The sequence below is a fragment of the Sus scrofa genome, chromosome 13 (genome assembly GCF_000003025.6).
Source record: "Sus scrofa isolate TJ Tabasco breed Duroc chromosome 13, Sscrofa11.1, whole genome shotgun sequence".
Taxonomy (NCBI): Eukaryota; Metazoa; Chordata; class Mammalia; order Artiodactyla; family Suidae; genus Sus; species Sus scrofa.
In genome coordinates this window covers 29,640,060-29,665,843 of record NC_010455.5, presented here as the reverse complement: position 1 = coordinate 29,665,843, position 25,784 = coordinate 29,640,060, and the positions used below count along the sequence as shown (strand labels likewise).

Here is a 25,784-nt window from a genome sequence, read left to right as displayed (position 1 = left end):
TTGTTGAGTGAGTGAGTGAACGAGAGCCTGCCTACTCTGATGCCCTCAGGTATCTGTGACATTTGGGGATGATGAGGATGTACACTGCTGCTCGTAGCTGACTGCTCTGTCTGTGATGATGTGGGGGTGGGGGCCTGTAACCCTGTAGGGACAGAGGTCATGAGCCAATATAGGGGTTCCCATTGCCACACATGAGCGCAGGCAGTGGCATCAGAGCACAATTTGTGAGTGGGAGTGCTTGGACTTTGAGATTCCAAGAATTAGAGGTGGTCTGCAGTGGAATCTGAGCCACTGAGTGTCCCCTGTGTATGGAATAGTGTCCCTGTGCCTATAACACAGGTTGATGTGCAACACCGCAAGTCCCCAAATGATCCATCATGACCTCCCCAGATTCAGCTGCTGTTCTTGATGCTGGCACCTGGTGCTGCCATCTCCAGGCTGAGTCCTGCAAATCTTGCACAAGGTTTTGGAGAAGGAGATTGGCGTCAACCTTGTCCTGGATGTGAATTCTGAGGGGTGCTGTTCTCTGAAACTGGGTTGCCCACTGTGGATGTGCAGCATGGAGGTAAAGCCCAGCCTTGCTTCCTGGAATCATCACTTTTTAAGTGGCAAAATTCATTCTTTGGGCCCCTGGCTCCCCAGGGCTTCAGCTATGTGAGAGAGGGAAGGGAAAGGCTCTGGAAGCCCCTTCTTTCCTCTTTTTGTCTAGATTGGGGCAGTTTGTAATCTGGAACAAGGTAGTTATAAACCCACCACAGTGTATGAGAAGCAGTGGAAGTGTGGCTCCCCCTTGGGGGAGACAGCAAGCCACTGGACAGAGACATTGGCAAGAATGGAGCAATGAGAGGTCAAGGCCAATATAACTCCATGGAGACGTTGGGGCTTGTGTGGGTTCCTGTGGATCCCTGTGGCCAGCCACTCATTGAAGGTAAAGGTGATCAGCCACGGATGTGTGTGGCAAGAGAACCAGCCATCCAAAAGTGATAGTAGAACCAGGAGCCCTGGAACATAATAGAAAAAGCCCAAACATCAGTGTTTTGAGACCCTCTGAGGGATTTCTATGAGGCAGGAACCAATAGATATTTCTGCTTATGTATATGAGTCACAATAGGTTATTAGCCTAGTCTGTTTATTGTTGTACCCCCTCCACCACCATCATGGATCCCCCACCCCCAGGCAGGTACAAGCCTTGGTTGCTGCTGCTGAGTCCTGAAGCTCTGGTTGGCATTGCTTGCTGAACTGCTAAGGGAAACCCTTTCTGGAACCATGTCTGCTTGAGAAGTATAAATACATGTCCAAATTTGCCTGTATGAGAAATTCCATGACCACATGTTACAACTTATTGACAGCCTAAACTTGACTGCAGGCTATACTTAAGAACCCTTTTTATTTGTCTTTACTTTTGATTGCCAACCTTTGCTGTAAATTTCTCCTTTCCTGTCCTAAATGATGTTCAGTTATTAAATACCAGTCCAGGATGGTCCAGCTCAAAATCTCAATCTCATATCCAGTTCCTCCCACTCCTGCAGTTGGGGCCGGTGAGAGGCAGGGAGGGAATTGGCAAAAATCTCTCCTCACTGCCTGGTATGGTCACAGAGAGTGCACCTCCAGGGCTGGTCTTTGAAGGGGGCACTAGAGTTGTATAGTATGATGTTACTACCCATTGCTTTCTGGCTACAGCTGAATTAGCAGCACTGCTCATTGTGCACCATCACTTAATGCTTGACTGCACCCCTCTGATTCTCTCTTCTTCACTCCCCTAACCATCTGCTTGCATGAACAAGGGGGAAGGGGAAGGGAAGAATCCTGGGTTGATGGACTGTAACAAGCCTTGGAGGGGTTGTCTGGTCCCCATTGTTTGGAGGCTCTCTTTATAACGTGGGGCCCCTGCTGTTTCTGGGTCTTTGATTGCCATTTCAGGGATGGTGGGAAAAGCCCATGTGCATGTGGCAGTAGTTGCTTGTGACGGCCAGAAGTCTGAGGGCTGCCCTTTGCTACCTGAGAGTCTCTACCTTTTTCCTAAGGGTCCTGGTTCCAGGCCTGTGGTCAGTCTCAAATCTCCTGCAAGAATGTCAAGGGGAAACTAGTGGAGGTAGGCAAATGGCCATGGCAGGTGAGTATCCTATTCCTGGGCATGAACATTTGCAGCGGCTCCCTCATCCACCACCAGTGGGTCGTTACAGCTGCACACTGCTTAGAGAGGTCAGTCGGGGTGGCCAGCTGGTCTCAGGGGCTTTCCTTTCTGGCCTGGGAGGCCCTGTTGAATCTGGGGATGTGGGAGTAGGGGCCTGGTTGCATAGCCCTGTGCTCAGCCTGAGTCTCTCCAAGACTCCACATTTGACCTCATTGCTGGTGATCTGCCTCCTACCCATGGCCCTGCAGATCCAAGGACCCCAGATCATATTCTGTGAAGATGGGAATTCAACAGCTCTCAGAAAATGGCACTGAGCTCTCGGTCACTCGCGTCAGGATTCATGAGGATTTCATCAACCTCATATCCCAGGACATTGCCCTCCTGAAGCTCAAGGACCCCATCTCCTGGTCCCCCCTCATCCAGCCTGTCTGTCTACCTAGCCCTAAACTCAAGCCATCTCTTGGATCCATGTGCTGGGTGATTGGGTGGGGACAAACTGATACTCAAGGTAAGAGAGGTCCCAAGGTACTTGTCTCTTCAGAACACAACTCCACCACATGCTTCTCCATCCAGTCCTTTATTCACTCATTCCCTCCATCAGCAAACATTTCCTGAACACTTACATGTGCTGCACATGTCCTGTTATCTATTGATGGGAAGATATACGCAGTGCCCAATATGAAAGACATACATGGCATATATGGGCTTAGGTTCCCAAAGTTAAATCCAATGTCAAGTTCTCACTTTGCAGCCTGGAAGGAAATTAATCTTTGGCTATTAATGGGATTCCCTGGCTGCAGGTCCACAAGGTCCATGGTCTCAGGAGGTACCTAGGCATTGGGCAGCCATTATATACACTTGTTCCCTTGAGGTCCTAGAGACGAGGAGACTTTGTGGGTGCCTGCCCTCCAGGGGGTGGCTCACTTTGGGCTCTAGAGTCTTGCTACATTGGCAGATAGCCATGGAGCAGTGCTCAGCCACTCACCCTCATAGAACCTGAATTATTGGAGTATTCCCTTTTGGCCTTATTCAGTGCCTAGATGTCGGTCTGAGCCCCTTGAGAGACTTTTGATTAGACTTTTCAATGAGCTTGGGCTTTTTCAAATGTCAGACTATGTGTTGGGGCCTTTATAAATAACTATCCCAGAAAATGGCCCTACCTCCCACATTGCAAAACTGACCCGCTTCAAATGGAGATGTGACAAAGAGTTGAAGGGATGATGAAGCAGGATCTCTCTCTTTTCAGTGACCTCAAAACCCTCCTACAGGCTTCAGGAGGTGGCTGTCAGGATTGTAAACAATAAGATCTGCAATGAACAGTACAAGTTCCTCTTCTTGAAGGACCAGAAGAAGCTTATTGGGAGTGACATGATATGTGCCAGCGCACAGTGGGGCACAGATACCTGTCAGGTGCGCCATGTCTGGGCTCGGGCAAAGGCAACTTTCAGGGGTCATGCTTTCCTTTCCACATGACACTGGGAGACGTTTTGAAAATCTCCTTTCCCTGGGCTTCACTTTCCCAATCTGTAAAGTAAGGGTGAAGTTACTTTTTGCTCATGTCCACAATGATAGCTAATAATGGCAGTACTTCTCAGGTTATTTGAACACTTCTGAACACTAGTCACATGCCCAGATCTGGGCTAGGTAGTGGCAGAACCAATTTTGCATAAATGGCACCATTCTGTAAACAAGCTTCTGCTTCTTGTATCTTCTAGTCAACATTGTTTTTGAGATTTATCCATACTGATATATGCTGCTCTAATTCCTTAACTAACAGCTCTATCTATGATATTCTCTTTTATGAATATGCTACAATTTCTTCATTCTCTCATTTATAAACACTGAGGTAGCTTCTAATTTTTCATATCACATACTCTGCTGCTCTGAATATTCTTGCATACATTTCCCTGTTTACATGTTCCAGAATTTCTCAACATGGTGCATCGTGCAAGGAACTGGTGTGTCATAGGCTGCACATACTTTCGTCTTTAATAGTCATAGCCAAATTATTTTCCAAAGTGATTGTATTAATCTATATTCTTACAGTAGTGTTTGAGAATTCCATTGCTCCATATCCTTGCCAACTTTTGATATTGTCAGACTGTAAAATGTTTTCCATTCTGATAGAATAACTATGGTGGATGGATGAAAAATAATATACCATTGTGGTTGCATGTATATTTGCCAGTTATTAGTGCAATTGTGTATCCTTTCATATGTTTATTCACTATTCATGATTCTTCTGTGAATCTCTTGTTCTGATATTTCGCACATTTTTCTGTTGTTTGCCTTTTTATTTGTATATTTTGGGTATTGATTTTATGTTCATTGTGTATGTAGCAAATATTTTCTTTGAGTTTTTGAAGCTATTTTGTGCATATTGGCTTTTGCTGAACAGCAATTTAGATTTTAGTCAAGCATATTTCCATTTTCCCTTTTAAAAAAAATCCTTCCTATTCCTGAGGTAATAAGGTCATCTTCCTATGTTTTCTTTTTCCTGAGAGTTTGGAAATTTTGCTTTCCGCATTTATATCTTGAATCCACATGCATTCATTTTGTGAATGGTGTAAATAAGGGTTCTATTTTTATTTATTTCTGCAGATGGACTACCAATTGCCCCAGTGCCATTCAGTGAAAAAAACATTTTCTGTACTGGCTGTCACCACTTCCTCATAAATCAAATTTCTGTATCCACAGGGGCTGATTTCTTGTGTTAAACACCTTAATGTTTTTGTTCATGTTTAATACAAGTATTTTTGTGTTTTTTTAAAATTGAAGTATATATAGTTAATTTATTGTGAAATAGTTTCAGTATTTTTGCAGATATATTCTATTTTAGGTAATTATAAGTTAATGAATTTAATTATATGTGCTATACAGTATATCCTTGTTGCTCATATATTTTATGTATGGTAATTTGTATCTGTTAATTCCATACCCCTTATTTGTTCCTTTTTTCTTTCCCTTTGGTAACCCAAATTTTCTATATCTGTGACTCTGTTTCTGTTTTGTATATACATTTACTTTATTATTTTTAAGATTCCATACATAAATGATATAGCATTTGCTTTCTCTGACTTATTTCACTAAGTATTATATTCTCTAGGTCCATCATGTTGCTGCAAATGGTAATATTTCATTCCTTTTTTTTTTTTTTTTTTTTTTTTTTTGCTTTTGAGGGCCGCACCCATGGCATATGGAAGTTCCTAGGCTAAGGGTCCAATCAGAGCTGTGGCCGCCAGCCTATGCCACAGCCACATCAGATCTGAGCCATGTCTGCGACATGCACCACAGCTCATGTCAATAGCAGATCCTTAACCCACTAAGTGAGGCCAGGAATTGAACCCTCAACCCCATGGTTCCTAGTTGGATACGTTTCCCCTGCACCATGATGGGAACTCTCCTGTAAATTTTTTTGATGATAGTCATTCTGACAGGCATGAGGTGATACCTCAATGTGGTTTTTTTTTTTGTCTTTTTTTTAGGGCCGCATCCACAGCATATGGAGGTTCCCAGGCTAAGGGTAGAATTGGAGCTGTAGCCGCTGGCCCACACCACAACCAAAGCAACACCAGATTCAAATGGCACCTGCGACCTCCACCACAGCTCACGGAAAGGTTGGATCCTTAACCCACTGAGCAAGGCCAGAGGTCAAACCTGCATCCTCATGGATGATAGTCAAATTTGTTTTCTGCTGAGTCACAATGAGAACTCCTGATTTGCAGTTTTTTTTTTTTTTTTTTTTTTTTTTGTCTTTTTGCTATTTCTTTGGGCCGCTCCCGCGGCATATGGAGGTTCCCAGGCTAGGGGTCTAATCGGAGCTGTAGCCACTGGCCTACGCCAGAGCCACAGCAACGCAGTATCCGAGCCGCGTCTGCAACCTACACCACAGCTCACGGCAACGCCGGATCGTTAACCCACTGAGCAAGGGCAGGGACCGAACCCGCAACCTCATGGTTCCTAGTCGGATTCGTTAACCACTGCGCCACGACGGGAACTCCTGCAGTTTTTTTTTAATGATTAGCAATGTTGAACATCTCTTCATGTGCCTGTTGGCCATAGGTCTGCTTTGGGAAAATGTCTGTTCAGGTCTTCTGCCCATTTTGATTTGACTACATTTTTTTTCCAAATTTTTTTTAGGGCCACATCTGTGGCATGTGGAAGTTCCCAGGCTAGGTGTCGAATCCGAGCCGCAGCTGCCAGCCTATGCCACAGTCACAGCAATGCTGGATCCAAGCTGCATCTGTGACCTATACCATAGCTCATGGCAAGGCTGGATCCTTAACCCAATGAGCAAGATCAGAGATCGAGCCCATATCCTCATGGATACTATTCAGGTTTGTAATCCACTGAGCTACAATGCAAACTCTCAGACTATTTTTTTTTTTTTTTTGGATATTGAGTTGTATGAGCTGTTTGTATATTTTAGATATTAACTCTTTGTCAGTCACATCATTTGCAAATATTTTCTCCCATTCCATAGGTTGTCTTTTTGTTATGTCATTGGTTTCCTTTGCTGTACAAAAGTGTTTAACTAGGTTCCATTCATTTATTTTTCATTTTATTTCTTTTGACTTAGGTGACTGATCCAAGAAAACACTCGCTGTGATTTGTGTCAAATAGTGTTTTGCCTATTCTAGGAATTTTATGATATCATGTCTTATATTTGGGCCTTTAAACCATTTTGAGTTATTCTTTTATGTTTGTGGGGGAACTGTTCTAATTTCATTGTTTTACACGTTGCTGTCCAGTTTTCCAAGGACCACTTGTTGAAGAGTGTTTACTCCATTGTGTATTCTTGCCTCCTTTGTTGTAGGCTAATTGATTATAGGTTTCTGGGTTTACTTCTGGCTCTGTTCTGTTCCATTGATCTATGCGTCCATCTTCTGTGCCAGTGCCATGCTGTTTTGATTGCTGTAGCTATGTAGTATAGCCGGAAGTTTGGGAGAGTTGTATCTCCAGTTTTGTTCTTATTTTCTTCAGGAATGCCTTGGCAATTCATGGTCTTTTGTGGTTTCATATAAATTTTGGGATTATTTATTCTGGTTCTGTGAAAAATATCCTGGGTATTTTGATAGGAATTGTATTAAGACTATAGGTTTCTTTGAGTAGTATGGCTATTTTAATAATACTACTTTTGAAATCCAAGAACACAGGATATCTTTCCATTTATTTTTTCTTTTGTTATTTTGCATCTTCATTACAGTATTTGTTTTATCCAGCTTTGGCACACTTCATTATTATTTTTTTTAATTTATTATTTTTTTCATTTATAATGATTTTTATTTTTTCCATTATACCTGGTTTACAATGTTCTGTCAATTTTCTACTGAACAGCAAGGTGACCCAGTTATGCATACATGTATACATTCTTTTTTCTCACATTATCATGCTCCATCATAAGTGACTGGACATAGTTCTCAATGCTATACAGCAAGATTTCATTGCACCCGCATGTTCATTGCAGCACTATTCACAATAGCCAAGACATGGAAACAACCTAAATGTCCCTGACAGATGATTGGATTAAGAAGATGTGGTATATATACACAATGGAATACTACTCAACCATAAAAAAGAACAAACTAAGGCCCTTTGCAGCAACGTGGATGGAACTAGAGACACTCTTGCTAAGTGAAGTAAGTCTGAAAGAGAAAGACAAATATCATATGATATCACTTATATCTGGTATCGAATATACAGCACAAATGAATCCATCTACAGAAAAGAAACTCATGGAATTGGAGAACAGATTTGTGCTTGCCAAGGGGAAGGGGAGGGAGAGGGAGCCTAATACACACACACACACCCACACCCACACACACCCACACACACACGCCTAATACACACACACACAATCTCCACATCATCTTAATCTGTCAGTGGGCATTTAGGTTGTTTCAATGTCTTCGCTATTGTGAATAGTGCTGCAATGAACATAGGAGTGCATATATCTTTTTCAGTGGAAATTTTGTCTGTAAACCCAGCAATAACCCAGCAATCCCACTCTTGGGCATATATCTGGACAAAACTTTTTGCATACAGTGACAGTTTTACCTCTTCTCTTCCAATTTGGATACCTTTTATTTCTTTTCTTTTTTTTAGATTAAAAATTATTTTAATGAATTTATTTTAAATTAATATAATATAAAATAATATTAATAAAATTAAAATTATAAATTAAAACATTAAACAACACTGAAAATCAGCTATACTCTAATAAAATAAACTTTAAAAAAATTTAACATTGCAATGATACAAGTACACATGAAATAATAGAGATTTTGGAATATACAGAAGATTACAGAGAAGAAAATCCAAACCACCCATAATAGATTCACATATTCAGCAAATACTCATCAGGAACCACCAGGGCCAGGGAATGGAATGGTGAATAAGAGACCCCATCTCAACCCTCCTTGAAATCATCACGCTCAAGGATACCTTTTATTTCTTTTGTTTATTGGAATGCTGTGGCTAGGACTTCCAATAATATGTTGAATAAGAGTGGTGAGAGTGGGCATCCTTGTCTTGTTCCAGATTTTAGTGGTAAGGCTTTGAACTTTTCTCCATTGAGTATTATACTGGCCGTGGGTTTTTCATAAATGGCTTTTATTATGTTAAGGTATGTTCCTTCTATACCCACTTTGGTAAGAGTTTCTATCATATGAATGGATGTTGGACTTCGTCAAATGCTTTTTCTGCATCTCTTGAGATGATCATGTGGTTGTTGACTTTTCTTTTGTTAATGTGGTGTATGAAATTGATTGATTTGTGTATGTCGAACCATCCTGATGAAACTGGGATGAATCCCACTTGGTCACAGTGTATGATCTTTTCTATATGTTGCTGGCCTCAGTTGGCTAAGGTATTGTTGAGAATTTTTGCATCTATGTTAATCAATGATATTGGCCTATAATTTTCCTTTTTGGTAGTATCTTTGTCTGGTTTTGGTATGAGGGTGATGGTGGCTTCACAGACTGTCTTTGGGAGTGTTCCTTCTTCTTCAACCTTTTGGAAAAGTTTAAGAAGGATGGGTTTAAGTTCTTCTTTGTATGTTTTGTAGAATTCGCCTGTGAAGCCATCTGGTCCTGGTCTTTTGTTTGTAGGCAATGTTTTATTACATATACAATTTCATTTCTAGTGATTGGTCTGTTCAGTTGGTATATTTCTTCTTGGTTCAGTTTTGGTGGGCTGTAAGTCTCTAGAAAGTTGTCCATCTCTTCTAGGTTGTCAAATTTGTTGGCGTATAATCGTTCATAGTATTCTCTTATGGTTTTTATTTTTATTGTTTGTATTTCTGCAGTATCTGATGAGATTTCTCCTTTTTCACTTATTTTGTTTATTTGAGTTCTTTCTCTCCTCTTCTTGATGAGTCTGAACAGAGCCTTGTCAATTTTGTTAACCATCTCAGCTCTTGGTTTTATTGATTTCTTTTCTATTGTTTTTTGAAATTTTTTTTTGTCTTTTTTTTTGCCTTTTCTAGGGCTGGCTCCTGTGGCACATGGAGGTTCCCAGGCCAGGGATCTAATCAGAGCTGTAGCTGCTGGCCTATACCAGAGCCACAGCAACGCAGGATCTGAGTCACATCGGCGACCTACACCACAGCTCACAGCAACGCCGGATCCTTAACCCACTGAACAAGACCAGGGATCGAACCCACAACCTCATGGTTCCTAGTCGGATTCGTTAACCACTGAGCCATGACAGGAACCTCATGTGTTTTTTCTATTGTTTTTTGAATCTCTTCTTATTGATTTCCTCTCTGATCTTTATGATTTCCTTCCTTCTGCTGACTTTAGGTTTTGTTTGTTCTTCTTTTTCTAATTCTTTTAGGTGGTGGTGTAAATTGTTGATTTGAGATTTTTCTTCTTTTCTGAGGAAGGCCTGTATCATTGTGAACTTCTCTCTAAGAACTGCTTTTGCAGCATCCCATAGATTTTGAATGGTTGTGTTTCATTATCATTTGTCTGGAGGTATTTTTTAATTTTCCTTTTGATTTTCTTGTTGACACATTAGTTTTTTAGTAGTATGTTGTTTAGTCTCCATGTAGTCAGTTTTTTCTCATTTCTTTTCCTGTGGTTGATTTCTAGTTTCATGCCATTGTGGTCAGAAAAGATACTTGAAATAATTTGTATACTCTTAAATTTGAGGTCAGTTTTGTGCCCCAGTACACGGTCAGTCCTTGAGAATGTTCATGTGCACCTGAAAAGAATGTACGTTCTGATTTTTTTGGATGTAATGTCTTGAAAATGTCAATTAAGTCTAACTATTCTATTGAGTCATCTATTGTGTCAACTATTCTATTGACCTCTGTTGCTTATTGATATTATGTCTGGAGGATCTGTCCATTGATGTGAGTAGGGTATTAAAGTCTCTTACTATTATTGTATTCCCATCAATTTCTCCTTTTATGTCTGTTAGTATTTGTTGTATGTACTTGGGTGCTCCTGTATTAGGGACATATATATTGACAATTGTAATATCCTCTTCTTGGAAGGCAGCTGTGCTCACCACTATACCATCAGAGCTAATGTAATATCCTCTTCTTAAATGGATCCTTTTATCATTAAATAGAGTCCTTCTTTGACTTTCTTTATGACCTTTGTTTTAGAGTCTATTATGTCTGATATGAGTATTGCAACTCCTGCTTTTCTGTCTTTTCCATTCGCATGAAATATCTTTTTCCATCCCTTCCCTTTCAATTTATATGTGTCCTTTGCCCTAAGGTGAGTCTCTTGTAGACAGCATATATATATATGCCTTTTTAGGGCCACACCTGCAGCATATGGAGGTTCCCAGCCTAGGGTTCGAATTGGAGCTGTAGCCACTGGCCTACACCACAGCTACAGCAACACAGGATCTGAGCTACATCTCTGACCTACACCACAGCTCATGGCAATGCCAGATCCTTAACCCACTGAGTGACACCGGGTATCAAACCTGCATCCTCATGGATGCTAGTCAGATTTGTTTCCACTGAGCCACAGTGAGCACTCCTCTTGTAGACAGAATGTTGTAGGCTTTTGTTTTTTTATGCAATCTGCCACTCTGTCTTTTGATTGGAGCATTTAGTCCATTGACATTTAGGGTAATTATTTATTTATTTATTTATTTATTTTTTTGTCTTTTGTCTTTTGAGGACCGCACCCATGGCATATGGAGGTTCCCAGGCTAGGGTTCTATCAGAGCTGCAGCTGCCAGCCTATACCACAGCCACAGCAATGCCAGGTCCAAGCCGTGTCTGTGACCTACACCACAGCTCACAGCAACGCCAGATCCTTAACCCACTGAGCAAAGCCAGGGATCGAACCTGAAGCCTCATGGTTCCTAGTCAGATTCCTTTCCACTGAGCCACGATGGGAACTCCATTTAAGGTAATTATTGATAAATATGCATTTATTGCCATTTTTTTTTGTTTTGTCTTTTTGTTGTTGTTGTTGTTTTTGTTGCTATCTCTTGGGCCACTTCCGCGGCATATGGAGGTTCCCAGGCTAGGGGTTGAATCGGAGCTGTAGCCACCGGCCTACGCCAGAGCCACAGCAACGCGGGATCCGAGCCGCGTCTGCAACCTACACCACAGCTCACAGCAACGCCGGATCGTCGTTAACCCACTGAGCAAGAGCAGGGACCGAACCCGCGACCTCATGGTTCCTAGTCGGATTCGTTAACCACTGCACCACGACGGGAACTCCTATTGCCATTTTAAACCTGGTTTTCCAGTTGATTCTATGTTTCTCCTTTGTTCCTTTCTTTTTTGGTTGGATGATTTCCTTTAATTTTATGCTTGTGGTCTCTTCTTTTTAGTTGTTGTGAATGTAATATTTGGTTTTGATTTGCGGTTGCCCTGTTTTTTTAGTATATTAACCCCTTCCTATATCTGCTTTCTTTAGCCTGATAATCATATTGGCTCAAACACATTCTAAAAAAAAAAAAAAGAGTCTAGATTTTCTTGCTTTCCTTCCCCACATTTTATTATTTTAAAGTCCTTTTTAAATAACTTCATGTTTGTCCTTTTGTTATTCCTTGTGTTTATTATAGCTTTTACAGTAGGTATTTTTTTTCCTTTTAGATCTGTATACTGGCTTGTTTAAGTGATTGCTTTCCCAATTGTGATTTCCTCCATCCTATTTCTTCGTGCTTCTTTTTTATTTAGAGGAGCCCTTTCAGCATTTCTTTTAGAATAGGTTTAGTATTGCTATACTCTTTTAGTTTTTGTTTGTCAGAGAAATTCTTTATTTCTCCTTCTATTTTATTTTATTTTATTTTATTTTATTTTTTTGCTATTTCTTGGGCCGCTCCCGCGGCATATGGAGGTTCCCAGGCTAGGGGTCGAATCGGAGCTGTAGCCACCGGCCTACACCAGAGCCACAGCAACGCGGGATCCGAGCCGCATCTGCAGCCTACACCACAGCTCACGGCAACGCCGGATCGTTAACCCACTGAGCAAGGGCAGGGACCGAACCCGCAACCTCATGGTTCCTAGTCGGATTTGTTAACCACTGCGCCACGACGGGAACTCCTATTTCTCCTTCTATTTTAAATGATATTCTTGATATCTCTTTCCTTTAGATTTGGAACGTTTTCAGCCATAATTTCTTCATATATATTTTCAGTCCCCTTTTCTTTTTTTTCTACTTCTGGAATCCCTATATGTATAGATTTGCTCACTTTATATTATCCCATAGATCTGTTATATTGCTTTCATGTTTTTTTCATTTGGTTTTCTATCTGCTGTCCTGATTGGGTGATTTTCATTATTCTATCTTCCAAGTCGCTAATTTGTTCCTCTGCATTATTCATTCTGCTCTTCAGTGCCTTTAAGTCAGTTTGAGTCTCTGCAAATGAATTTTCTAATTTTTCTTGGTTCCTCCTTATATTTCTAGTTCCTTTCTAAAGTAATCTGCATTACTGTTTTTATCCGTTCTTTTTTTAAAGTCTTTTTAGGGCTGCACCTGTGGTGTATGGAGTTTCCCACACTAGGGGGTCAAATCGCAGCTGTAGCCACTGGCTTATGCCACAGCCACAGCAACACTAGATCTGAGCTGCATCTGCAACCTACCCCACAGCTCACAGCAACACTGAATCCTTAACCGACTAAGCAAGGCCAGGTATCAAACCTGCATCTTCATGGATGCTAGTCAGATTTGTTTCTGCTGAGCCACAATGTGGAACTCCCATATCCGCTCTTAATTCCTTCAGTATTTTCACTGTCTCCTTTTTGAACTCGGTGTCTGTTAGACTGCTGAAGCCTGCCTCATTGTTTTCTCCTTTGAGAGAATTCTCCTGTTCTTTTTTTTTTTTTTTTTTTTTTTTTTTTTTTTTTTTTTTGTCTTTTTGCTATTTCTTGGGCCACTCCCGCAGCATATGGAGGTTCCCAGGCTAGGGGCCCAATCGGAGCTGTAGTCTCCGGCCTACGCCAGAGCCACAGCAACGCGAGATCCGAGCCGCGTCTGCAACCTACACCACAGCTCACGGCAACGCCGGACTGTTAACCCACTGAGCAAGGGCAGGGATCGAACCCACAACCTCATGGTTCCTAGTCGGATTCGTTAACCACTGCGCCACGACGGGAACTCCTCTCCTGTTTTTTTTTACTGGGAATTGTTCTTGAGCTTCTTCATTTTGCTTTTATTTTTCTTATTCTGTGAGTTTGGGGAGAACAACTTCTGTATTCTTGGAGAACTATTTATATGTGCAAGCATCCCTGGATATTTGTTAGGGATTACTATTTATTCTTAGGGTGCTGTGTGTGCTTCCAGGGAGGCGGGGGTAATGGGCAGGGCTAGTAGCCAGTGCCTGGTTTCTGGGCCCTCAACATGGCAAGGACCTACAGGAAGGTAGCACAGCCTGCTCCTAGTTGTAGGGCCCTGGAAAGTGAGCATGATCAGGCAGATGTAGGCGGTGCCCGGAACGTTTGGCAGTGGTAGCAGCAGGGCAGGTCTGTTCCCAGGGGAGTGAGAGCGACAGTGGGTGGTGCTTGGTTGCAGAGCCCTCTTCTTTGCTGACCTCTGAGGTGAGTGGTGCTGCAGGTGGAGCCTGTTCACAGACCACTAGTGGTGGTGTGCCTTTGAAGTCTGAGATGACTGCTATGGTTTGCCCCTGCCGCCTGTAGATCACACAAGAGGTGCTGCATTGTGCTTAGGCCCCTGCTGCCCTTAGCCCACACAAGAGGTGCCTGGCCACCCATAGTACAAGAGGTGTCCCGTTGTCTCTAGCCTGCGTTGAGTGACACTTCACCACCCCTAGCCTGTGCCAGAGGTGCCCCACCCTACAAGAGTCCTCACATATGCAGGGAAAGATATTCCTATGGTGATCTGCTCTACTCCTCTTGCCCTCCCCAACAATGACGCCTTGCTTCTCCTCCAGGCCCAGACCTCCTCCTGTGTTCCCTCAGCTGTGGCACTCCACTCCCCAGCCCATGGCACACTGCTCCCTAGCCCCTTAGGCTGTCTCCACACAGTCAACCCTAGTCCTCTCCCTGGAGCTGACCTCCAGAGCCTGAGTCTCAGTGCGCAGCCCCTGAGGTATGGTTTCTGGGGGTGGTGGTATGCACGGTCTGTGTGGCTCTCACTCTGCTTTGCCCTCCTCAGTCCAGCTGCTGTGCTTTTCTCCACGACTTTGAGGTCCCTCTGTCTCAGCTGATTTCCCTGTTGGTTTGGTGGCTTCCCAGAGTGTAGGTTCCTTTCCTCTTTAATAGCTCCCTCTCAGATGTGATAGTCTGGTCCTGATTCCTTCTCTCTCTCTCTCTTTTATTTTGTTCTACCAGTTAGTAGAGGTATTTTTACCCTTTTGGGAAGTGTAAGGTCTTCTGCCAGCGTTCAGTAGATGTTCTGTGTGAATTGTTCTACATGTAGATGGCTTTTTTTGATGTGTTTGTGGGAGAAGGTGAGCACTACATCTTACTGCTCCACCATCTTGATCTTTCTCCATTTCTTTCAGTCATCTTCAGTTTCCTTCATCAGTGTTTTGTAGTTTTTAGCATGTAAATAAAAACTTAATCCTTGGTTAAGATTATTCCTAGATATTTATGATGCAAATTTATTTATTTATTTATTTATTTATTTATTTATTTATTTTAGGGCTACACCCGTGGCATATGGAGGTTCTCAGGCTAGGGGTCCAATCAGAGCTGTTGCTGCTGGCCTACAGCATAGCCACAGCAACGCCAGATCCGAACCACGTCTGTGACCTACACCACAGCTCACGGCAACACCAGATCCTTAACCCACTGAGTGAGGCCAGGGATCGACAAGGAACCAGCAATCTCATGGTTCCTAGTCGGATTCGTTTCCACTGCGCCACGATGGAAACTCCAATGCAATTTTAAATAGGTTTTTTTTTTTTTTTTTTTTTTTTTTTACTGTCTTTCATGTATGTCATTATTATTGTTTATAAATACAACAGATTTCTATATATTAATCTTGTATCCTGCAGACTTAATGAATTCATTTATTCTCATAGTTTTGGGCAGAGACTTTAGAATTCTCTATATAGAGTTTCATGTCATCTGCAAGTGACAGTTTTACCTCTTTTTCAATTTGGATGCCTTTTATTTCTTTTTCTTGTCTGATCACTATGGCTGGGACTTCCAATACTATGTTAAATAAAAATGACAAGGATGGACAAGGATGAATTTAGTGGAAGGACTTTCAGCTTTTCACTGTTGAATGTTAGTTGGCTCTGGGTTTGTCATAAATGTCCTTTATTATGTTGAGGTATGTTCACCCTATACCTACTTTGATGAGTCTTATGTAGGCAGCCTAAAGAGAGCCTTTTTCAAAAATCCAGTCAGTCACTCAGTGTCTTTTGATCAAAGCATTTAGTCCATTGATATTTCTTTTTTGTCTTTCGTCTTTTTAGGGCTGCACCCATGGCATAAGGAGGTTCCTAGGCTAGGGGTCCAAGCGGGGCTATAGCCGCAGGCCTACACCAGAGCCACAGCAATGCCATATCTGAGCCGTGTCTGTGACCTACACTGCAGGTCATGGCACCACTGGATCCTTAACCCACTGAGTGAGGCCAGGGATTGAACCTGAAACCTCATGGTTCCTAGTTGGATTCGTTTCTGCCACACCATGATGGGAACTCCTCCATTGACATTTTTGACAAGTTTGTTGTTTTATTTCTTGTCTTCCAGTTGTTTTTGTAGTTCTTATTTGTTCCTTTCTTCTTCTGTTTTTCCTGTTGTGGCTGGATGATTTTTCTTTTATAGTATGCTTAAATTCCCTTCTTTTTGGTTTTTGTGTATCTATTTTAAGGTTCTGATTTGTGTTTACTATGGGGTTTATATATATTGACTCATAATTATATCTCCTTGCTTTAAACTGAAGTTCATTCAAGTTCAGACACATTCTAAAAGATAAACATTTTTTATTTCCCTCTCCTACATTTTGTGTTTTTTGATGTTCTATTTTATATCTTCATGCTTATCCTTTTACTGTTTATTTTAATTATAGTTGCTTCTACAATTTTTTTATATAATTATTTTTATTTTTTTCCATTATAGTTGGTTTACAGTGTTCTGTCAATTTTCTACTGTACAGCATGGTGACCCAGTTACATATACATGTATACATTCTTTTTTCTCACATTATCATGCTCCATCATAAGTGACCAGACGTAGTTCCCAGTGCTACACAGCAGGATCTCATTGCTAATCCATTCCAAAGGCAATAGTCTGCATCTCTTAAGCCCAAGCACCCCATCCATCCCACTCCCTCCTCCTCCCCCTTACAATTTTTTTTTAAATCTATGTACTGGCTAGTTAAAGTGGTCTTCAATCTTTAATATATATCTGCCTTTCCTATTGGGATTTTCCCTTTCCTATAGATGATGAATTTAGGTGAAACAGTTATCTTTTGTGGTCTTGAAGGGGTGTTTTTATGTGGCAGTGTCCCTATGTACACTGTATGTGCCCAGTGGCTTTGGTTTGAGGGCTGGATCTGATGTGGACACTAGCCATGTCTTTCTTCATGGTGTGCTGACCATTATCACTTGGATAGAGGATGTGGCTGGTATTGGAGGGGCTAGAGCCTGTGTAGGGAGTAAGGCAGGTCTTACTCTCTGCTCCCTGGCTGTGGTTGCACTGTCAGGGGTGGGATCTGCTCCCAAGTTGCTGGAGTGGAATCCCTGAAGGTTGGGCTCAAGCAGGCTCTTTTCCCTTTAAATGTATGTTTTTCCTTCTCCCTCCACCCTTGCTTTTGCCCCAAAGGAGGGGAGTGATAAATCAAGTGGGGCTTGTACACTTACAGAGGTCTGATGTGCTGTACGTGTAGACTTCTGGGGCTCTGCTCAGATACAACCCAAGGTCGGGTTTTTTCCCCTTTAGTTGTCCCAGATCTTGTGCTATGTTGTGGTGTGGAGTGGGCAGGACCAGAGTGTTTTCTAGGCTGTGAGTGGGGATTGTGGTGTTGCTTGCTGGGGTTCAAGTGGGTGCACTGCCACCAGAGATCCAGGCTGCCTCTATGGCGCTGTTCAAGTAAACACCAACAATGGCGGCTGCCACCCCACACCATAGACTCCCCGTGCCACCTCTGCCTCACAAGTCTTTTCCCAGGTCTCAGCTGCCCTAGATCCTGTGCCAAACTATGACATGGAGTGAGTAGGGCTGAGATGTTCACCCAGCTCGAGGCAGTGAGGCAGTGGCCACTAGGGCAAACATCTCTCTATCCTGTCTGTTGGTAAACTATCATCAGCACACTCCTCATGAGTCAAGTCTAGGTTTCTCCAGCCTGTCTGTCCCAGTGGTTCTCCCAGCAGCCAAGAGGGCTTGTGTCCTCTGTGTGGGACCCCAGGACTGGGACGCTCAGCCTGTCGCTCAGTTCACTCACGCCCTAAGGTGAGATTCCACTGTGTGGTCTTTATTTTCCTTTTAGACCCCTTCAAAGGGCCTAGGTCCTTGACCCTATGCTTTTTCCTCCCATCCTACCTGGTTACATGGGAATCTTTCTTGTAGCCTTAGTTGTTTAGGAGTTCTTCTGCCAGTTTCCAGTTAGTTTCCTGTGAGAATTGTTCAACATGTAGATGCATTTCTTTTTTTTAATGTAGCCCCTCTAAGGGGCCTGGGTTGGCAGTACTTGTTCTCCTTGGAGGGGTTTCAGCAGGATCACTCAGAGAGTATAATGTATGCCCCCTGAGGTTGAGGGAGAGTCAGCTGTAAATCTCCCCCTGACAGAGAGCAGGAAATGTTTGGGAGGTAGGCTGGTTCTCCTGCCTCCTTACTCCCCTGCTTTACCTTGGTAGGTTCAGAAGAGAGGCTAGCAGGTGGGATAGGGAGAGCTGAAGGGAGGGGAGAGGAGAGAACATAGCCTGCTTCCTTCTTCCCGTGCCTCTTGTTTGCCAAAAGCCCTAAAGAGCAGTGGGGAGAACTTTGACTTTAAATCAAGTTTACCTTTGTGATTAGTGCCTGGATAAAGACAGATACTCTGATTTCTGAACTGAGATGTTTGTGTGACAGTGTGATCATCGTGATTATGATTACATTAATCGCAGTGAGCAAAATGTTCTAACTCTGCCGCGTTTTCACCCAGGATCAGGGAAAGACCTTACTCCTTAAATACATTTTAAAGGGACAAGGGGGGTTCAAATTAAGATGCTTGTTGTGTTCAATGTACTATTTACATATTTCCCTGCCCTTTGCCCTTGTTTTTCTGCTGGATTACTTTTCTTTTTATTAATTTGTAAAAACTCTGGGTATTATATACTGTATTTACTGGTAAAGGAATATCATGTCTTTTTCAACTTAATTTTAAGCAGTTCATAAATATATGTGTATACACACATGTATGTATATAAATAGAAGATAAAATAAATATGGTTAAACGTTAAATTATTGAGTATGGTAAAAATATACTTGCAGCTTTTCTGCAAGTCTCAAATTGTTTCAAAATAAAAACCTATCAAAAAATTGGGGAGATGGAAGTTTCAGCACTTTGTGAAATGCTTTGTAATATTTTGCCCTACTTGTTCATTGTTTACTTTTTCTTGGTATGGATTTTTTTCTCATAGAGTTAATTAAAATTTTGTTATGTTCATATTTATCTTCATTTCCCTTGATGATTATAGTTTTTGTGCTGTGGTTAGAAATATCTTTCCCATCCTAAGATTATAAAATTCTTTACTCATACATGTTCTTAATTCTTTTCTTTAAATATTTAAATTTTGATTCATCTGGAAGGGTAAAAGAGGAAACCAGTTTTATTTTTCTCCAAATGTAGCCAGTTATGTAAACAAATTTTATTGAATACTTTTGTCTTCTGGCAATGGATTATAAATGCCCTCTTTATTATATTCTACATTCCTATCTTATTTTGGTCTATTTCTGCCTTTTGCAGTCTCATTCCTATGTCACCACTCTTTTTTAGCTCTATAATTCCTTTCTGTATCTGGTAAGGCAGGTCCTCCATTATTCTTCTTTTAAACAGTTTGTATGGCTGCCCTCCTATGTTTATTTGATTTGAACAATCTTTGTCTTGAGATATTTTCTGATTTCTTCTGTGATTTTATTGTTGTTTCATTTGTAGTAGCATTTGGTTTAGTCTCCTTGTGTTCATCCCCCCCATTTTTCATTGAACAATTTTAGTATGATATTAAAAACAAAGTTGGAGTTTCTGTTGTGGCTCAGTGGGTTAAGAACCTGACATAGTATCCATTAGGATGCGGGTTTGTTCCTTGGCCTCACTCAGTGGGTGAGAGATCTGGCATTGCTGCAAGCTGTGGCGTAGGTTGCAGATGCAACTCAGATCCGGTGTTGCTGTGGCTGTGGCGCAGGCCTCAACTGCAGCTCTGATTCTACCCCTAGCCCAGGAACTTTCATATGCTACAGGTGGGGCTATAAAAAGAAAAAAAAAATCATGTGGAAATGTTGGTGGAAATTAATAGATTGATTTAGGGAAATTTGACTCTATTTTGCTCTATTTCTTTATGTCTGTAGAGCAGGAGCTTATAGCTTTCTTTATATAGTTACTGCATGTTGCTTCTGAACTTAATTTCTAGGTTTTGTTTTATATCTCCTGTTGTGAGCAGTTTGGTTTTTTCCAAAATATTCTCTCTCTCTCTCTCTTTTTTTAATGGCTGCACCTCAGAATATAGAAGTTCCTGGGCCAGGAATTGAATCTGAGCTGCAGCTGTGGCCTACACCATAGCTGTGGCAATGCCAGATCCTTTAACCCACTGGGCTGGGCCAGGGATTGAACCCACATGTGCTTTGGTTTCATTCATCTATTCAATTCAGATTTATAATATTTTTTAGAAGGTATTTAATTAATTTATTCATCCAACAGATACCTTGTGCTGGGCTCTGAGCCAGACACAGGTTAGGTACAGCCCAGTCCTGTGAGACATGATCCACGCAGCCTTTGTGCTTTGCTTTCCTCCAGTGAGGCTGGGCTCCAGTTAAGGTGTATTGAGGAAGGTACTCTCTTTGTCAAGTTATAGAATTGGGACTATGCTTCACTTGAAAGCATAGTCTGTGTTCTGGGACATTTGAAATAAACTTGAACACTGGATAGAAGTTGACACTTTTCCTTTGAAGAAGTAGTTTTTTGGGTGTTTTTTGTTTGTTTGCTTGCTTTTTAGGGCCCCATCCACGGCATATGGAAGTTTCCAGGCTAGGGGTCAAATTGGAGCTGCAGCTGCAGGCCTACACCACAGCCAAGCAAAGCCTGACCCGAGCTGCGTCTACGACCTACACCACAGTTCACGGCAATGCCGGGTCCTTAACCCACTGAGTGAGGCCAGGGATGGAACCCACATCCTCATGGTTCCTGATCCACAACCATGGCATATGGAAGTTCCTAGGCCAGGGATTGAATCCCAGCTGCAGCTATGGCAATGCTGGATCCTTTAACCCACTGGGCCAGACTGGGGATCAAACCCGTGCCTCTGCAGCCACCTGAGCCACCACAGTTGGATCCTTTTTTTGTCTTTTTAGGGCCACACCTGTGCTGCATGGAAGTTCTCAGGCTAGGAGTCGAATTGGAGCTACAGCTGCCGGCCTACACCACCGCCACAGCAACACCAGATCCGAGCCTTGTCTGCAACCTGTATTGCAGCTCATGCAACAATGGATCTTTAACCCGCTGAGTGAGGCCAGGGATCGAACTCTCGTCCGCATGAATATTAGTTAGATTCGTTACCACTGTGCCATACCAGGAACTCCTGAAAGTGTAGTTCTTGGTCGATATTCTAAGTTGTTTTGTCCATGATTATTGGACTTATGATTTGTATTTCCTTAGAAATTATTCATTTCATCCAGAAAGTTATAAATATCTTCAGATACGAGAAAGTATTTTTCCCCTGGATGTGATTCTAGTCTCTTTTCTACTCATACCACAAAGGATTTGCATTTTCCTTTTCTTTTACTTTTTTCCTTGGTAGGACTTACAAGGTGCTTATTTATTCTGTTGTTGTTGTTTTAAGAACAAGTTATTGATTTTATTTCTCAAGTCTAACATTTTTCTGCTTTCTAATGCATGGCATTTCCTTTTTATCTTTATTAATTCCTTTTCAGGTGTCTTCAGCTGAATGTGCAGTGATAAATAATTGATGATAATAACAAATAATTTATTTTTATTCTCTCTTGTTTGATATTAAAAGCATTTAGACCAAGGCTGTTCTGTGTGCAATTCAGGTCCACATCCCATGGGCTTTGCAATGTATAGTATTATTATCCTTCTGCACTCTAATTATAGGTTTTAATTCTGTTTTTACTTTACCATTTTTGAAAGTTACTTTCTTCTCCTCTGATGAGGTGGTTCACATTTTGTTTTTGGGTCCTGGTTTTATTTCACTGTGGTAAGAAAATATCCACATGGGATCTGTCTCTCTCCTATTTTCTACCCCCCGCCCTGAGTTCTCTTTTTCTCTGGATTTCCAGAGTCTAGTCAACCATATCTCTCAGGTAAGGGTCCTCACACTATCATCACTGGCCTGATTATCACTGGCTTGGGTTTTGCCTTCATTTTCCATTTTCTCTCCTCACAAAAGGCACCTACTGAAATCTGTTTAATACATGTCTTTAAAGATGTCTGTATCTTTGAAATACAAATGTTGCTATATATGTAGTTTAATTTACAGGATTGATATTGTGCTACATTCCCCTCCTGTGTTTGTTTGTTGAGGAATTTAAATTTATTAGAGAATCTATGTTAAATAGTTTTATTCTTCCAAGTCACTGCCCCCACATGTCCTATGTCAAATCTTCCTGCCTTCTCTTAACATCATTTTGGGCAGAGCCCATAATTTTCAGTTACTTTCAGTTCTTAAGTGCTTTGTCTTATTATAAGTCTCGATATAAAAATTGATTTGGCTTAAACCTCACCAAGCCCTACTCCATCTCCCTCTTCTAGTGCTCCTGGAGCATGGGGGTCTGGACACTGGGAGCCAGTGACTGGGTGATCCCTCACCCCTTAGGTCTTCCTCAACTCTCTGTCTCTACTTGTTTATTTTCAGGGTTTCCCTATATATATCTAAATATTGACTTGTAGTTGATTTTAGAGGAAATGTCCTATCTCAATTCATTATCTATCCTCAATGAGATTTGAATAAAACTCACTGAACAGGAAGTCTTAATTTTGATGTAATTAAGCCTAACATATTTGCCCTTTTCAGGTTTGTAGGTGGTTTTTGTTGTTGTTGTTTATTCTTCTCTTTTATGGCCGTACTTGTGGCACATGGAAGTTCCCAGCCCAGGGATTGAATCGGAGCTGCAGCTGTGGCCTATACCACAGCCATGGCAACACTGGATCTGAGCCACATCTGCAACCTCTGTTGCAGCTTACGGCAACACTGGATCCTTAACCCACTGAGCCAGGCCAGGAGTCAAAACCCCCATCCTCACAGAGATGTTGGGTCCTTAACCCACTGAGCCGCAATGGAAATCCTGGTTTGTAGGTTTTCATCTTACTTTAAAACATATGCTTCATCCCAGGTCATAAACTCTTGGCCCTACATTTTGCTTTATTTTACTTTAATTAATTAATTATTTTTTTTACGGTCGTACCTGCAGCCTATGGAAGTTCCCAGGCTAGGGGTCGAATTGGAACTGCAGCTGCCAGCCTACACCACAGCCAGAGCAATGCTAGACCCACATCTGCAAACTTCATCACACGGCAACCCCGGATCCTTAACCCACTGAGTGGGGCCAGGGATCAAACCTGCATCCTCAAGGATACTAGTTGGGTTCATTTCTGCTGAGCCACAACAGGAACTTCCTTGGCTCTATGTTTTAAATTAGCTTTACCTTTCTAACTTTTCACACTAAGAGTTTTATTTCCTCTTGAGTTTTGTTATGGTAAGGTCCCACTTCATTTTTCTCCACCGGTTTCCCTGCTTCTACTACAGAGATCTCCTTTCCCACAGACATGATGCTTTCTGGAGCATATGCCACATGCTCACCTTCACTGAGTTTGGCCAATCGCCTTAGGGCCCAAGACATCTTCTGGGCTTTGTTGGCAGCTCTCTGGGTTTCAGCCCTCTCTTGGATTTTGGACTCTGAGGAGTCTTTATTTTCTTGACAGTTCACCCATTCATTGAAAATGATAATTTAAAAAAACCTCACATGTTTGGTTATCTTCAGCAAGGTGGGATGGGGAATCCAGACTTCCATACTGCAGGAAACTGAATGCTGAGAACTGACATTTTTACATTGTTTTAAGTTGCCTCATCTAAGAACAATGGTATATCTGTACATTAATATACGTTTTCCTTTATTTATTTATTTATTTATTTTCTTTTTAGGGTTGTACCTGTGGCATATGGAGGTTCTCAGGCTAGGGGTCAAATCAGAGCTACAGCCACCGGCCTACACCACAGCCACAGCAGTGCAGGATCCGAGCTGCGTCTGCAACCTACACCACAGCTCGCGGCAATGCTGGATCCCTGACTCACTGAGTGAGGCCAGGGATTGAACCCGTATCCTCATGGATCTAAGTCAGGTTCATTAACCACTGAGCCACGAAGGGAACTCCCCTTTATGTTGTTAGATATAGTTTTATTATTTTTTTTCCTTACATGTCTTATGTACTATTCATTAGATTTTGCAATGTCTTGTAAGTCTTAGTTTACATTATTATACTCTGTCTATCTATGGGGGGGGGAGAAAAGGAGGAAGAGCATGATCTGTTTTTCTGATTTATAAAACTTTCATTGATACATAAGAGTGTAAGAAAGTTAAAAAAAAAATCATAAACCCACCATCAGCAGAAATAACAGCCATTACCTTTTGATGTATGCTGTTGTAAATGTTATTCTTATTCACACACTTGTTTTACACAAAAAGAGAAGAGGCAGGTTTGCATTTCAAATAGCTTATTCTGTAGGCAGGATTGTAGGAAAGAAGCAAGCCAAATGGCAATACTTTAGAGACCCGTCATGATTTAAAGGAAGGGCAGAGGAGGGAACCAGGAAGTTACAGGCAGAGAGTTAGCAGGAGAATGAAGAGAGGCCAGTGTGATCCTTACCTTGGTCTCCAGTGCAGTGCTTCCATATCGTAGAGCAGGTTCATAGCCATGCCTCATTATCAGGGATAACACTGGTCTAATATAGCTCATGCTAAGAATATGGCCCCGGGAAGGTGCACGTTTATTTATCCAGGACCTGCGAGGAGACCCTCTTGCTACTTCCCTTATGCCTCCCTTCCTCCCCTCCACAGAGTAACTCTGGTGGTTCCCTTGTCTGCCAAGTGAACAAGACCTGGATTCAAATGGGGGTGATGAGCTGGAGCTTTATCTGCAGACAGCGCCGCTTACCAGGCATCTACACCAGCATCTCCCACTTCACTGACTGGATCAAGAGGCAGGTCAATGACGTGCGGTTCGTCAGTGGGGCCAGACCTGCCTTCCTGAGCCCAGTCTTTCTCACTGGCTACATTCTGCTGGTCTCCTTGGGCTCCCTGTGGCTCCTGTGAGTGATCTTTCCAGGGTAGTCCCTTCTGGAGGCTGCTGCTTCCTCCCCTCTGTCTGTCCTGAGGAGACATGGAGACTGGAGGAGCAGAGGACCTCAGAGCAGAGTACCCTGGGGGAGGGCCCTAGAGCCACTGTTTTTTCAATTGTTCAATGAAGATGTTCTTGAATTTTGCGTCACTGAAGTCATCATTTGTTCTTGACTTTGGCCAGACCCTTCAAAGCTTCCCCACCCCCAAGAGGCCTAGCTCTCCTCTCAAGGGGCGTCTCCCCAGTAGTCTTCCTTGTACTTGGGCTCATTGTGTTCCCCTGTGTGAGCTACTGTTTCCTCTTCTGCCAATTATGGAGCTGGACTCTGTGATCCCTACTCCTCGCTTAGTCATCCCAGCACTCCAGCAATCCCTGGGTCCCCATGGCCCTCCCTTGGGTCTCTGCCCAGCAGTTTTCTTCATGCCTTACTATGAGTGTTGGCTTCTTCCCAAGAAACTCGCAGTGACCAGACTTGCACTTGTGGGCTGATTCCTGAACCTGTGGGCCTCTCCCAATCCCTCATATCACCCTAAGGGTCTACAGAACCTGACCAGTTCCTCCTCCCTCCCTGGCCAGGGTGGGTGATGACGAGGTTGGCAAAGAAGGGCAAGGCGGTGTGCCTGCTTGGGTTATTGTGTGAGGTGACTGCACCCTGCTCTCTGAGCTGCATCAGTGATCTCCATACAACTCCGAAGAGCAAGGACAGGCCCAAGCTG

At 42.3% G+C, this 25,784-nt stretch overlaps 1 protein-coding gene across 1 annotated transcript; it reads left to right on the top strand.

The window, feature by feature from the left end:
• Positions 295 to 25,396, top strand: PRSS46 (protease, serine 46). The gene is made up of 4 exons (XM_021071126.1): positions 295 to 565; positions 2,025 to 2,642; positions 3,381 to 3,544; positions 24,789 to 25,396. The coding sequence occupies exons 2-4, from the start codon at positions 2,414 to 2,416 to the stop codon at positions 25,041 to 25,043; spliced, it is 648 nt and encodes a 215-aa protein (XP_020926785.1). The 5' UTR covers positions 295 to 565; positions 2,025 to 2,413; the 3' UTR covers positions 25,044 to 25,396.

What these genes read in the sequence shown, in the direction of transcription:
- PRSS46 (XM_021071126.1), top strand. Translation starts at nt 2,414, where the DNA reads ATGGGAATTCAACAGCTCTCAGAAAATGGCACTGAGCTCTCGGTCACT. An exon ending in GGGACAAACTGATACTCAAG is followed by an intron (nt 2,643 to 3,380) that starts GTAAGAGAGGTC and finishes CTCTCTTTTCAG; the next exon opens with TGACCTCAAAACCCTCCTAC. An exon ending in GGGGCACAGATACCTGTCAG is followed by an intron (nt 3,545 to 24,788) that starts GTGCGCCATGTC and finishes TCCCCTCCACAG; the next exon opens with AGTAACTCTGGTGGTTCCCT.